We start from the raw sequence: 14,207 nt of genomic DNA on the forward strand, positions 1-14,207 counted from the left end.
TCGTCAGTCTCCGTGTGGCCAATGCGTGGGCGGGTCATTCGAAGAGAGGGACGGACACCGCACGCTAATTGCAGGCACGACCTTCATCATAACCATCTGAAGCATCGGCGCAACAACAACAACAACACAAAAACACACACAACAAAAAACTGTTCATTTGGAATCGGTCGACCCGACTCGCGTCCGCTCAGCCAGCATCGGATGAGCGCGCCTCGCCTCCGCGTTTGCGCATTAAGTCTCTCTCTCTCCCCCCCCGCTCCTCGAGGAGTCCCAGCGGTGCCGATCCGCTCTCTTCACGCGGCGAAAATCGCCGCTCTCACGACACGAGTCGGCAGCGAAGCCGCGGCAAATGAACACAACGAACAAACACAGTCATTGCAATTCCACACTCCACGCGAGTCGCTCGCAGACCCACGCTCGCGCCTCCAGTGACTGCGCGCGCATTAGCGGCGCGGCGCTGCCTGTGCCCGGGGGCCACGAGGAGGCCGGACGAGATCGAGCGTGCGTCACCGCGCTCAATCCGGGAGCCGAGTTAGACTCCACCGCCTCCTCCTCCTCCTCCTCGGAGCTCTCACCTCGCGTCCTGTACGGGGCTCGCGGGCAGAAGCTGCGAGCAGGCGTCTTTACGCGTTTCTGCACTCGAGCCATGGCAGCCGAGCCCTGCAGCGCGTTTTACGCGGAGCCTTGGGACGGCACCGCGCCTCCCACGGGACAGCTGAACGCCACGCACTGGCCCCCGGGTTGCGACTACGGGGGGTACGACGTGGAGGACGAGAACGGGGCGCAGGGGCCCGGAGACCCGACGCTGCCCACGGCTCGCCTGCTCATCGGCGTGGCGTTGGGCACCACGATGCTCGTCTGCGGCGTGGGTAACGTGCTCTTCTGCGTGGCGCTACTGCGCTGCCGCCGCCTGCGCAACACCACGAACCTGCTCATCGCCAACCTCGCCGTGTCTGACCTCGTGGTGGCCGCCGTGTGCTGCCCCTTCGAGCTGGAGTACTATGTGGTGCGGAGGCTCACGTGGAGCCACGGGCCCCGGCTCTGCGCTGTGATCAACTACGTGCGTGCCGCCTCGCTCTACGTGTCCACCAATGCGCTCCTCGCCATCGCAGTGGACAGGTGTGTGCGCGGAGACACCGGTCTCACGCAGGTGATCATCTCCCATCTCACGCAGGTGATCATCTCCCGTCTCACGCAGGTGATCATCTCCCATCTCACGCAGGTGATCATCTCCCATCTCACGCAGGTGATCATCTCCCATCTCACGCAGGTGATCATCTCCCATCTCACGCAGGTGATCATCTCCCGTCTCACGCAGGTGGTCATCTCCCATCTCACACAGGTGGTCATCTCCCGTCTCACGCAGGTGGTCATCTCCCATCTCACGCAGGTGGTCATCTCCCATCTCACGCAGGTGATCATCTCCCATCTCACGCAGGTGATCATCTCCCATCTCACGCAGGTGATCATCTCCCATCTCACGCAGGTGATCATCTCCCATCTCACGCAGGTGATCATCTCCCATCTCACGCAGGTGATCATCTCCCATCTCACGCAGGTGATCATCTCCCATCTCACGCAGGTGATCATCTCCCATCTCACGCAGGTGATCATCTCCCGTCTCACGCAGGTGGTCATCTCCCATCTCACGCAGGTGGTCATCTCCCATCTCACGCAGGTGGTCATCTCCCGTCTCACGCAGGTGGTCATCTCCCATCTCACGCAGGTGGTCATCTCCCATCTCACGCAGGTGGTCATCTCCCGTCTCACGCAGGTGATCATCTCCCATCTCACTGAGGGACCACCCTCTTGTCTCTTTATCGCCCAGGGATACTGCGAACACCGCACGTGATTCACACATTGGCAAATGAAAAATGTCATCCTCCACGGCTGTAACGCGTCAGTGTATCTTCCCGATTTATTATTAATATCCTGTGTTATTATCTGGATTGGCAGAGCTCCATGATCACTTGTCTTCATTCAAACACCCCCTAGGGCTCCATTGCCTCGTGAGATGTCCACTTTTATCCCCATGAGATTGTCCACTCATTGCCTCATGACATTCAGCGACCTATCAGACAAATGCCTGAGTCCGCCACGGTCTTTCTTAATGTTACCCTCCGCTTAAATGAGCTGAGATCTTCACTCAATGCCTCCAAGTTATCGCTTCAGCGCGCCGTGACACTTCGCACGCAATGTCCCCATGAGATTTCAATCGCAAACCCATCACCCTCCCCCCAGGTTCGCCTTCTCATTCATCAGCCCTCACGAGGACCGGGACGTCCCCCTCACCACGAGGCTCCCGTCTCCATCACACCCCCGTACCCCCCACGCCCGCTCCGCCCTCTCTTGCCTCCTTCCGCAGGTACTTGGTGATCCTGCGCCCACTCCAACCCCGCATGGCCCGGCGCACCACGGCCGCGCTGCTGGCCGCCGTGTGGGCCCTCTCCGCGCTGCTCGCCGTCCCAGCCGCGCGCTTCTCCACGGAGACGGCGCTGCCGGCCGCAGGCCCGCGCGACCCCGCGCAGCGCAAGTTCTGCGGGCAGATCTGGCCCGCTCAGAGCGCGCTGCTCTACAAGTCGTACTTCCTCACCGTGCTCAGCGCGCAGTTCGTGGCGCCCGTGCTCGCCATGAGCTTCTGCTACGCGTGCATCGCCAAGGAGCTGTGGTTCAAGGTGGGACGGTGTCCCTCGCTCGTTCCCTCGGCGTCCTTCGTTCATTCCCTCGGCGTCCCTCACTCATTCCCACGGCGTCCCTCACTCATTCCCTCGACCCCCCTCACTCATTCCCTCAGCGTCCCTCGTTCATTCCCTCGACCCCCCTCACTCATTCCCACGGCGTCCCTCACTCATTCCCTCAGCCCCCTCACTCATTCCCTCAGCGTCCCTCACTCATTCCCTCAGCGTCCCTCACTCATTCCCTCGGCCCCCCTCACTCATTCCCTCGGCGTCCCTCACTCATTCCTCTGCGCCATGGCTCTGCTCACCGATTCCCTGCTGCTTGTGCCCCATTATAACGCGGAGTGGCTGCGATGAGTGGTGTCCCCTGGCGGGGACACGAGAGCAAGGCGCGTGCGATGCGCGCGGCGTCTAAATGCGACACCACATTCGAGGAGGCTGCGTGGAATCGGTGGACACTTTTTTTTGAGAATAGGTTTTGCCCTTTTTTCTGGCAACGAAACAGGTGTTGAGATGTTAAAACCCCAAACTGAAACCTTTTAACAAGGAATCATGTCTGCATTAACCACAATACTTGTGGTCAGAATGCAAACAAATACATACTCTGATAACACTGGTCAACACACTTTTCTGGCATAAGGTATTCCAACGGTTTTAAGGTAATTTTGGGGTGCTGATTCCATATCTGGCATCAGTTTTTTGAGATATCAAATATTGCATTTTCAATAAAAACTGCGGAAGAAAAATATTAAATAAATGTGGATATCTACATAAAATGATATGATAAACACACTATCCTAAAAATACAGCACCATATTTTAACACTAAAGCAGTCACTGACTCGCAACAACTTGCAATCATAAGTGACAGAGTTAATTTCGGGTAAAATCAATGAAAATGGGGTATGCCGATAGCATAAAAATGAGACGTGATAGAGCAAATCTGAGATCAGATTTGGAATCAGCACCCTGAAATTAGTCTAAAACACCTGCAAAAGTCCAGGCCAGAAAAAAATGTTTTTTTTTTGTTGACCAGTGTAATATATGCATTGTCTTTGAAACTGATTGGTCCACACTTTTTGTCTTGCCTTCTTCCACAAGCGACGTCAACAAATTCGTCTCGAGTGGAGCGGCGGGTTAGGACATTGCGCTTTGAACTCTACGAGCGCCTGACATCAGTAGCGAGTGGTATCTGAACGAATCCCAGGGCCCATGCCAGCACTTTACTGACACGCACTCGCCAGTGCGGTGGTAGATGCCCGATAAAACCCGCGCGACAGACATCGCGTGGTAAGCGAGACGACACGGGAATGTAAACAATACTCGCGACGTAAAAAAAAAATAGGCGTTTACCCCTCTCTGGCAATAAAAGAGGCGTTCAGATGTCCAAGCACCAAATAGAAACATTTTGGAAGGAATCGAAGTCCGAAAAAAATGTCCACCATCAAATATTCGCCACAGGCGTCGCTGTGCGTGGTGTCCCGTGTGACACCCAGAGACCCTGGGGAGTGGGGGGGCATTATAATCCACGTGGAATCCAGACGTACACGGCGGTCATCTTCCTCACCCACACAGCCCTCACCCCACAAAGCGTGGAGCGGCGTGTCCCCCACCGTGTGCTCACCACCACTCACCCCCCCAACTGCCCACACCCAACTCCCCACCCCCTCATCCCCCCCAACTCCCCACTCACTCAAACCCCTCCCCCTCATATATAGACAAAGATCCCTTCCCTATTAGAATGAAACATGTTGGGGGCAAGTTCTGTTAGCGAGCACCTATTGTGGCCGGGATGGCACACGAGAAGGGGTAGGTGGTCAGAACCATGCACAGCCGATTCTCCCCAATGCGGAGGTTTTCACACGGCACAAGGTATTTATTTAAGGCCGAGTCGATCTACAGGAACGGCCCAGGACTGGTTCACATATTCGTCACCGATGTATGCCGTGAGCGGGAATCGAACTCGGCTCGCCGGGATCGTTAGCGCAGTGCGCTAACCGTTGCACTACCGCTCCCCACTCACCCACCCCCCCTCCCCCCCGTCCCTCCCCCACCCACCCCCCTCCCTCCCCCCCTCCCTCCCCCACTCACCTTTTCATTGCTTTCACAATTGGCCGAAGCGTTTTGAGACGGGAAAGATGTTTCATGGGATGATGATGGATGACGGAGAACGCTGGATGGGTAGAAATATGAAGCAGGCTTCGGTGGTGGTAGCGGTCATCTGATAAGTAACGAATCAGTATGTGGTGGCGAACGAGAGCAATGGGGTGAAGCAGTGCGTCATGAAGGAGTTCGTTGTGAATACAACTAATGATTGGCGAGTTATGAATGAGTGAATGTGGTCATTAGTGGTGAAGCATGGTTGTGAATGTGCATCTGTACATGAGCGGCACAAATTAATCAGTAGCGCCGTTGAGAGCCTAATAAATGACTAATATGGGATTATAAATAGCAATCAACGCGCCCCCTGCCGCGAAAATCTGGCAGGACCCTCCCGTAGAAGAGTCACGAGTCTCGGTCCGGCTTTCCTGGGAAACCAAGAGGAATACAAAGACACAAAGCAGACACGACGGCCTCGCTCAACCCTCCATCAGCCACGCGGTCTTGTTGGGGAGAGCGCATGCAATCCGCAGCTTTTGTTCAACGCAAGGGGCCGATTTCAACATTCGGCGACATCGTCAGCTGTTTTCGAACCAATTGCTCGTGAACTGGTATATGTATCGGTTAAGGAGAGACTACGCCGAGAGTAGGAGGCGTAGTGTCTGCGTGTCTGTGCTACTCGTACCCAGCGCAGCGACCCGACATGATGACACGGTGTTAGTCATGAGCAGATTGCACCCATTCACGCACAGCACGCTCCGTCATTCGTGACCACGTTCACTCGTTCATAACACTTACACTCATTAAAAAAAACCACACACACGCACAAATCACGCTCACCAGAAATTTGTTTCGACTTAAAACTTTCGTGACTGCAGGAATTCATATTCTTTGGTTCTTTCGGTAAAGTCACGTAGATCGAAAAGAAAAGAAAGTGAATAGAAATAATAATCTACACTATGGGAACCTCATTTGCCAGTAAAAAATATGATAATTGGTTCTTTACCCTTCTATCTGGCAACAAAACTGACACCTTTTTACAAGGAGTCATGTTTGCATAGACCGCAATACCTGCAGTCATAATACAAACAAAAGAACATAACTCTGATAATGTGCACTGTCCTTAAAGTTGATTGATCCACACCCTAGACAGCTTTCCTTAGAGCCTAGTCTCATATGGGTTGGACCAGATGACGCCTTTTGGCGTCATCTGGTCCAACCCATATGAGACTAGGCTCTAAGGAAAGCTGTCTAGGGTGTGGATCAATCAACTTTAAGGACAGTGCACATTATCAGAGTTATGTTCTTTTGTTTGTATTATGACTGCAGGTATTGCGGTCTATGCAAACATGACTCCTTGTAAAAAGGTGTCAGTTTTGTTGCCAGATAGAAGGGTAAAGAACCAATTATCAGAAATAATAATATAAATAAATAATAACCCCACGACGTTTCGATCGCAACACAAGCGGTCGTCAACACAAGCGGTCGTCATCAGGACCGCTTGTGTTGACGACGACCGCTTGTGTTGCGATCGAAACGTCGTGGGTTTGTTATTTTTATTTTATTTTTTATTTTATTCACTTTATTATTATTTTTCTATCTACGTGACTTTACCGAAAGAACCAAAGAATACAGTCATTTGTTGTATTCATAAGAAATATATTCAGCCATTCATGAATTCACGCGACGCTAGTGATTTGTGTGCGTTAACAAGTGAGCGTGCTAATGAATGACTATGGTTTAGGAGCGAAAGAGTGCGCGTGTTTACGAGTGAGCGAAGGAGCGAGCCGAGTCGAGTCTCTGATGACCCCCCCCACCACCTCCCCCCCCACCACCACTTCCCCGACACAGCGCGTCCCGGGCCACCAAACGGAGCAGGCGCGTCGCCGGCTGCGTTCGCGGCGGCGCGGGGTGGTGGCGCTCGTGGGACTCCTGGTCGCCTTCGTGCTCTGCTGGGCGCCCTTCTACGGCTTCGCGCTCGTGCGCGACTTCTTCCCCGCGCTGCTGCTGCGCCAGCGCCACTACATCACCGTCTTCTACGCGGTGCAGTGCGTCGCCGTGAGCAACAGCGCCGTGAGCACCGTGCTCGTGGTCACGCTCAAGCCCGACGCGCTGCTCGCGCACGCGTTGCGGCCCTGCCTGCGACGGGGGCCGAGCGGTCGCGCCGCGGTGCCGGCCCCCGCGGTCGTGGCCACGGCTTCGGCCACTGCGCCGAGCAGCCCGGTCGGCGTGGAGCTCAAGTGCACGGCGGTGTCGGACGCGTGATGGGGGGCGTGGGGCGTGGAGGGGTGGGTGGGTGGGGGTGACGCGGCTGCTTCACTCGAATTCAAGCTCGTCGTGGTTTGGGCATTTTTTCGTTTCTGTTTGGACGTGGGGAGTCGCGATTTATTCACGGCGAGTATAGGGGGTTTAGAATGCCGCTGTGAATTTGTGAGTTGCGGCGCGGTGCCGCTAATTCATTAATGATGTTAATTGTGGAGGGGGGGCGGGGGGTTAATGAGTGGTCTCGTTCACTCGCGCTGGGGATGAGCGGAGCGCGCAAATTGCGTGGCGATGTTCTTCGCTGCCGCCAGTGCTCGCGACCATCACCACCACCACCCACAAGGGCACAGCTTGCCGTAATTACCAATCGTCAAGTGCATCGTGAAACGTGGAGCGAATTGATTTGCGTCTCAATTGCAGAATGGGTAAACAGAAAGAAAAAACGCTGCACCGTGGAGGTGCTGGGTGAGGCGGCGGCTGGTGGGGGGGGGGTATCAGGGTGAATGGTTTAAGTGAAGCGCATCTCGCGCACCGGGAGCTTTCACCATGCACCTTTCTCCACTGGCCGTCATTTCATTGCCGCTAATTGTGAGAAGCGTGACGCTTTCTGCAGAGACGGGGGGGGTGGTGTCTCCGTATCCTCATCACTCACGAGCACCCCCCCCCTCCCCTGCCGAACCCCCCAAAAACCTCGTGTAACCCCTCGTCTCTCTCTCTCTCTGATGTCGAGGTCACGATCTCGCCAATGCAGCCTAAATTTATCCACAGGTCACGTGATCGATCAGAGTATTTACAATTACCCCACGCCACCGCTGCCACATGACCAATTACCAGGGTCATTATACAATCGTACTAACAGCAGCGCGCGCAGTGACCTCGCCCTGTCGGACCCGCCACGTGGATTATTATTCGCGATGGAAAAAGGCCGCGTCGGGTCGCTCGGCACGCGGAACCGTGCCCGCGGCTCGGGTGGAGGCGAGGGGCACTCAACTCGCCAGAGGGGGAGCCCCCCCCCTCGCCCTCTATGTGTGCTTGAGATGGAGCAAGAGAAGGCATCACAGCTTCGGCGCGTAGCTATACACACCCCCCCTCCCCACCACCTCCGTTGTTACATTGCCGCGTTCATTACACTGTGTAACAAACACAAATTTGCTCCTGGGTAGTAAGTGTTATTTCCTAATTGCTTATGCCTCAAAAGTACAGAAAATGGCTTTTGTGACCAGGACAGTGATATTTTGAAATTGACCTATTTTTAATGAGAAAACGTGGTGTGCATTTGTAGTGACTGTGATTGTCACTGTGTGGTGCCGGGCTTACGAAGCCACGGCGGTTAATGTGCCGACATTATGTGTAGCCCGCTTACTGGGCGAAGTACCACCAGCCCTAGCGGGGCTTGGGTGAGCGCTGGTCAGCACAGAGACACCGCGAACAGTGTGCGGTGCGGGCTCCCGGTGAGGGAGCGAGAGGGAGCGTCAGCTAGCCAGGGTTACCTCGGGGCATGATATGCTGGTTGACCTGCCGACACGTGACCGGATGATATTGGAGGGGTGCCACCGGTGGACGGGGGCCGCTGGGCGGTCACGTGGTCCAAAAGAGCTCTCGGGAACCTTCGAGAAAGAGCTCGAGAGAGATCTGGAAGGTGGGTGGGGCGAAGGGCGGAGCAGCCCCAGCCCAGGGGGATATAACGAGGGCCCCGTGAGGAGCTCGAGGTGCTTCGTGTTGCTGATGAAGAAGATCCACATCGGGGAGCAGAAGCCTCTAGCCACGCGACCCGGGACCCAGCTTGTGGTCCAGGCCGGGATAGCGAACCGTGTCTAGTTCTGCCGTAGCGTGGCTAGATGGGCAGTCGAGACCCGAGTGTAGATTGTGTGATGTTGCGTTAAGTCTACGTAATAAATAGTGTTGCTCCCAAGATAACGTCTGCGACTCAATTGGACTCGCTACACATTTGTGTAATTCCTTCACGTAGAGTCCTGGTCACAAAAGCAAAGTTTGTGGGGAATAATAGCCATTTTCTATACTTTTGAGGCATAAGCGATTAGAAAATAACACTTACTACCCAGGAACAGAAATCGTGTTACATAGTGATAATTATCGTGGCCAATTGCCTTCGGGAGGTCCTGGGCGTCGTCAGGGTTCCCCGTTTGCATGCGACTCACTGAAGCAACCTCGCGTTTATTTCGAGGGGATTGCTTACTTTGGAATAAGCGGCTCTGCGTACGGGTTTTGTTGTTGCTGCTGCTGCTGTTGTTGTTGTTTTAAAGTAGGATTCGTAAACAGTATATGTGTGTAGCGGTTAGCGCTACGCTGCACTACGAACCCGGCGTCCCGAGTTCGAGTCCCGCTCGCGGCCAACACCGGTGACGATGATCTGAACCGCTCCTGGGCCTCCCCTAGGTAAACTCAGCCTCAAATGAATATTTAGTGCGGTTGTGTAAGCATTGCCACTACGGAGACAAAGGCGGTCGTCATAGGTGCTCGTTAACAGCGCTTGCCCCAACAATCAGTTCAGGCTATAGGGAGGATCTTGATTTGAAGCTTTCGTGATTGCAGGAATCCATACTCTTTGGTTCTTTCGGTAAAGTCACGTAGGTAGAAAAATAAAATAAAACAAAAAATAATATATCACGACGTTTCGATCGCAACACAACTGGTCGTCCTCAGGCGGAAAACATATAAACAAGCAGTGGTCCTGCTGAAGCAGCGAGAGAGCTGCTACAACAAGAGGTTATTTACGTGGCGATGGGAAAGCAAGCGGGGTCTGAGCTGGAAAGGAATTCCATCCCCGGACGCAAGCACGTCAGTTGTGTTAATGGGGGAGATTAGGCAGAGAGAGATTAGGGAGAGAGATTAGCATGAAATTAACTTCCGTTGCCGCATAAGAATATCGTCGCATATGCGCACAACAGCAGTGTTAATGGGAGATTAGCACTATGTTGATGGGAGAGATTAGCCTCGGTGTATCGATGGTTCTGGCTGTGTGATGGGCTTTGTGTCTCACTGACGCGACCACCGTTTCGGTGGTTCACTTGCGTGGACGCGCTTGCCTCACAGCACAGTTGGCAGAGCTGCAGCTTGTGTTACACATAGACATGACATTAACTTGCTAATCCACCTAATCTCCTTGCCTAATATCTCCCATAAACATAGTGCTCATCTCCCATTAACACTGCTGCAGATATCCGACGATACTCTTCTGCGGTGACGGAAGTTCATCTCTCTCCCTAATCTCCCCCATTAACACAACTGACGTGCTTGCGTCCGGGGATGGAATTCCTTTCCAGTTCAGAATCCGCTTGCTTGCCCATCGCCACGTAAATAATCTCTTGTTGTAGCAGCTCTCTCGCTGATTTAGCACAACCACTGCTGGCTTATTTTTCCGTCTGAAGACGACCGCTTGTGTTGCGATCGAAACGTCGTGATATATTATTTTTTGTTTTATTTTTCTACCTACGTGACTTTACCGAAAGAACCAAAAAGTATAGGGAGTATATTTGTCTTTGTATATATACGGCAGTAGGGTGCGAAGTGGAGTGTCGAGCACATTACGCTTACGAACCCGGTAAGCCACGTTTGATTCCCACTTACGACCAAAAACAATGGTCAATATTTACACCGGTCATGGGTCTCCCCTAGGTCGACTCGGTGTTAATTGAGTACCTGGTGCGGTGTGTAAACATCGGCACTGGGCGCGGTGTTGGTCACCCACTGCCTCGTGCGTCATGTCTGACTTAATTGATGCCACTCGCAAAAAGCACTTGCCCCAACAGCCTGTTAAAGGCTATACGGGGGATACTTATCTTTGTAAAAATATACGAGTGAATTTAGCGGGAGGTAACGATCCTCTTTAAAATAAAAAAAACACATGGTGGGCTACAGAAATTGGGTCTGTGGAATTGGCTGCGTAAATTGTATATTGGAGGGGGTGGTTCGAGGTGGGTAAATTCAAATCTCTTAAGTGACGAGAAAACCCATGGCGACCGAAATCAAAATCGCGCTTGGAAACAAATCTAGATTAAAATACAAGTCAGTTGTATTATTGTATCGAAGGACGGTGAGAGATGGCTCTACGGCTTGAGGATTAATCATGGCTGATGATGATGATGATATATGTCAATGTGAGCCATCTCGTCGAGCCTGCGGCGGCTTCTGTCCTCGGCATGGCGGATGAGTCGCTGTGCCTTGCTGACAGATGCACGTGGGCATCACGACCCGTGCCCGAACGTAACTCCGAAAGCTTCGCGAAGCCCGCGCCAGTCCACCGGGCGACTTCAGACATCACCGTGCTAACCCGTGAGCTACATTCCGCGTTCCGGATCCGTCCCACACCACTCGCCCCCTCGATTTCCTCCGTGAAAAATTATAGCCCCGGGCCTTCTGGCCCTTCCCGGCCTTCCTTTACAAAATGCTCAGCGTTGAGCGATGATGGGGCTGGCGATGACAAGTGGCGGCCATGAGATGGCAGTAGGCCTAGAAACAATGCGCTCAGCCTGCAGATGATTAATTCTTCACCGATCCACCCGTGGAATGAATACACAGTTTAGGTGCGTGGCGTTGAGTGTTTATCTCCTCGGATGCGTGCGTGGGATGTTCCGGGTACTCCGGTTTCCTAGCTCATTAAGCCAAACACTCGTAAACATAATAAGCTAAACATCCCAATAAATCAAGGCTCCCCTTTAAATGAGATACAATGAGATTCAGCTTGCTAATGGAATTAAGGGACTTTTAATTAAACTGGCAACACACGAATCCAGCAGTGAATTGATAAAGGGCTTCCCAAAACGAGAGCCAATGTATGAAAAATGTTAATCCGTGGGCGTAATGGAGGCGTTTCGCCTAATTATCTGTTCCGAGAACTCTGCGTTTTGAGCGCAGTCGGTGTAACGCGGCCATGCCGTTCTACCACGGCCACATTAATTATCGCGACCCTCTGTGTGGCGAGCGAACGCAGCACTCACTGCCTCGCAACCACACACTCGCGCAAATCACCCCAGCGCGCACGCGGTGAAGAGTCCTCCAGGAAGGTCCTTGTGCGAGACGGATCCATGGAGACAACGTCCCACTTATTAAAGCCACGCTTGGTGCTGACCACACAGAGAGCGCAGGGGGTGCAGAATCATTCCGTTTTTTTTCTTTTTGCGGGCCCAATATGACCTTCCACCACCCATTAAAGCGCAAGCTCACACATTTTCCACGAATACTCACGCGAATAATCACGAGCGTTCGCCTTTACCGAAGGAGCTCAGATTTGAAAGTGCTGCCCTGTGGAATACCCCCCCCCTCTCCGCCCCCACCGAGTAGCCCTAGGGCAGCAGCTCAGAGGCTTGCTGTGACGGATACATTTTGCTTGCGGCCCGCTGCCAAGCGGGTCCGGCTCATGGAGCCCACGGGGGCCTGTGAAATTAATTAGTGTCGGTCCGTGGACCGTAGGCTCCCGCCCTCTATACCTTCGAGACTACTGGACTAAAATAGCTGCTGTCACCGGGCACCTTTTTGAAGCCGGCAATGACAGACGAACGGCTATTGTGACCAGCACCACGCCCGGCCGTCTTTGTCTCCCCCCCCCCCCCCCCCCCAGTGCTTGAGAGTAAAGACCGCACCGGGCGGTACACGTTCACCTAGGGGAGGCCCCCGGGACACAGCACTGATGTGAGCCGTGATCCGGAATCGAGCTCAGGTCACCGAGTTCTTAGAACAGCGTTGGTCACGTACCACCCTTATAGCCTGAACAGACTCTTTGTCGCAAGTGCTGTGAGCGAGGGACCTATGAAATCCGGCACGGCACACGAGTGGCTTGGTGGGCAGCACCACGCCCGGCCGCCTTTGTCTCCCGAGTGGCGATGTCTATACACCGCACCCGAAAGTAAATTGAGGCTAAGTCGACCTCATGGAGGACCAAAACCGGTTCAGATAATTATCACTTGTGTTGGCCGTGAGCGGGAAGAGCACGCGAGTTTCCGGGTTCCTAGCGCAGCGCGCTATCCAATACACGACCATTACCCACAAACATACATCCACAGATATATATGCACCCACATACACACAGGTACATACATACACACATACATACACACAAATGTATATATATATATACGCATACATACGAATATGCACACACGTGCGAAGTGAATACAACCAAATGACCCATGGAAAGCAAAAAAACGATGGTGCTGTGGTCAGTTCTCGTGTAGATGGATCCGTCTTTACAATTTGGTTTTCCGAGTGTCGATTAAACAAGCACTGGCTTCAGTTCGCTGTGGGTATGTGGGCAAGAGAAGAGACATTCTGGAATCGCGTTACAGTGTCAAGTGACAATTCATCGTGTATTTATTTACGGTAAACATTGTTAAGTTTGCATGTCCCGTGGAAACGTAATTTGTCATCAAATTGTAAAACAAAATAAAAATCGCATTTTTTTTGGTGAATATGTTTCTGCTTAAGTATAGTATTACAATATTGTCCAGGTATGCTATTTCGTAATACAAAATGAAGTGACCGCATTGCTGTGCTTTAAAAAAGAACGCTCATTCGCACAGGAGGGATGCCGGCCGTTGGTCAAGACTAATGACGGAGTGGCGGCCAAAGGAGGGGAACGCGTTCGCGTTCACCGTGGATACTGCACGTTGACATCAATCCCTTTGTGAAGGCGCTAGAAGGTTTTTTTTACACGGCAGGCATCGTGAGAGATGGTGACGATTTGGAGAGAGAGAGGCCGTCATCCATCAGTGGAGTGGCGGTGGTGATGATGATGATACAGATGTAGGGCTGCTAGAAATTATTGATTGTAGTAAAATATTAATGCGGTGCATGCACAGATATGGGCTTCAAATTAGACAGCACTTGGAATGGCCCTGGCGGGTCAGGGAGCTGATACCGGACTCGAGACACCGAGGACCTGGGATTGAATCCTGGTTTAAGCCGCCCGTGGTGTTGGCCCGGCCACAAATGAGTTTCCCCTAATACATCATAATTTTTCCAATTTCTGAGAATTTGAAATGGACACTTGTTGTTTCATGATTAAAAAAAAATGACGCATATTGTGCAATGTGAACAGCTCGTGAGGTTTTCAGACATTATCAATTGTAGACAAATCAAGCCAAAGTGCCTCCCTACGAAACCGAGAGTTGACCGGCGCTCATAACCGTTGGCAGCTCTGTGCCAGTGGTGG

General features: G+C 52.8%; 1 protein-coding gene across 1 annotated transcript; it reads left to right on the forward strand.

Moving 5' to 3' along the window:
• The first annotated feature begins 646 nt into the window (after window positions 1-646).
• LOC144719796 (prokineticin receptor 2-like) lies at window positions 647-7,042 on the forward strand. Its single transcript, XM_078595995.1, has 3 exons — window positions 647-1,119; window positions 2,366-2,675; window positions 6,629-7,042. The coding sequence occupies exons 1-3, from the start codon at window positions 647-649 to the stop codon at window positions 7,040-7,042; spliced, it is 1,197 nt and encodes a 398-aa protein (XP_078452121.1).
• Window positions 7,043-14,207: the final 7,165 nt, after the last annotated feature.

The sequence above is a fragment of the Lampetra planeri genome, chromosome 7, assembly GCF_965212315.1.
Source record: "Lampetra planeri chromosome 7, kcLamPlan1.2.h2, whole genome shotgun sequence".
NCBI classification, from domain to species: Eukaryota; Metazoa; Chordata; class Hyperoartia; order Petromyzontiformes; family Petromyzontidae; genus Lampetra; species Lampetra planeri.

Excerpts from the sequence above, each read along its gene's own strand:
- LOC144719796 (XM_078595995.1), top strand. The coding sequence starts at position 647 with ATGGCAGCCGAGCCCTGCAGCGCGTTTTACGCGGAGCCTTGGGACGGC. Across the intron at positions 1,120-2,365 it reads CTCGCCATCGCAGTGGACAG|GTACTTGGTGATCCTGCGCC; the intron begins GTGTGTGCGCGG and ends CTCCTTCCGCAG. Across the intron at positions 2,676-6,628 it reads CCAAGGAGCTGTGGTTCAAG|CGCGTCCCGGGCCACCAAAC; the intron begins GTGGGACGGTGT and ends TCCCCGACACAG.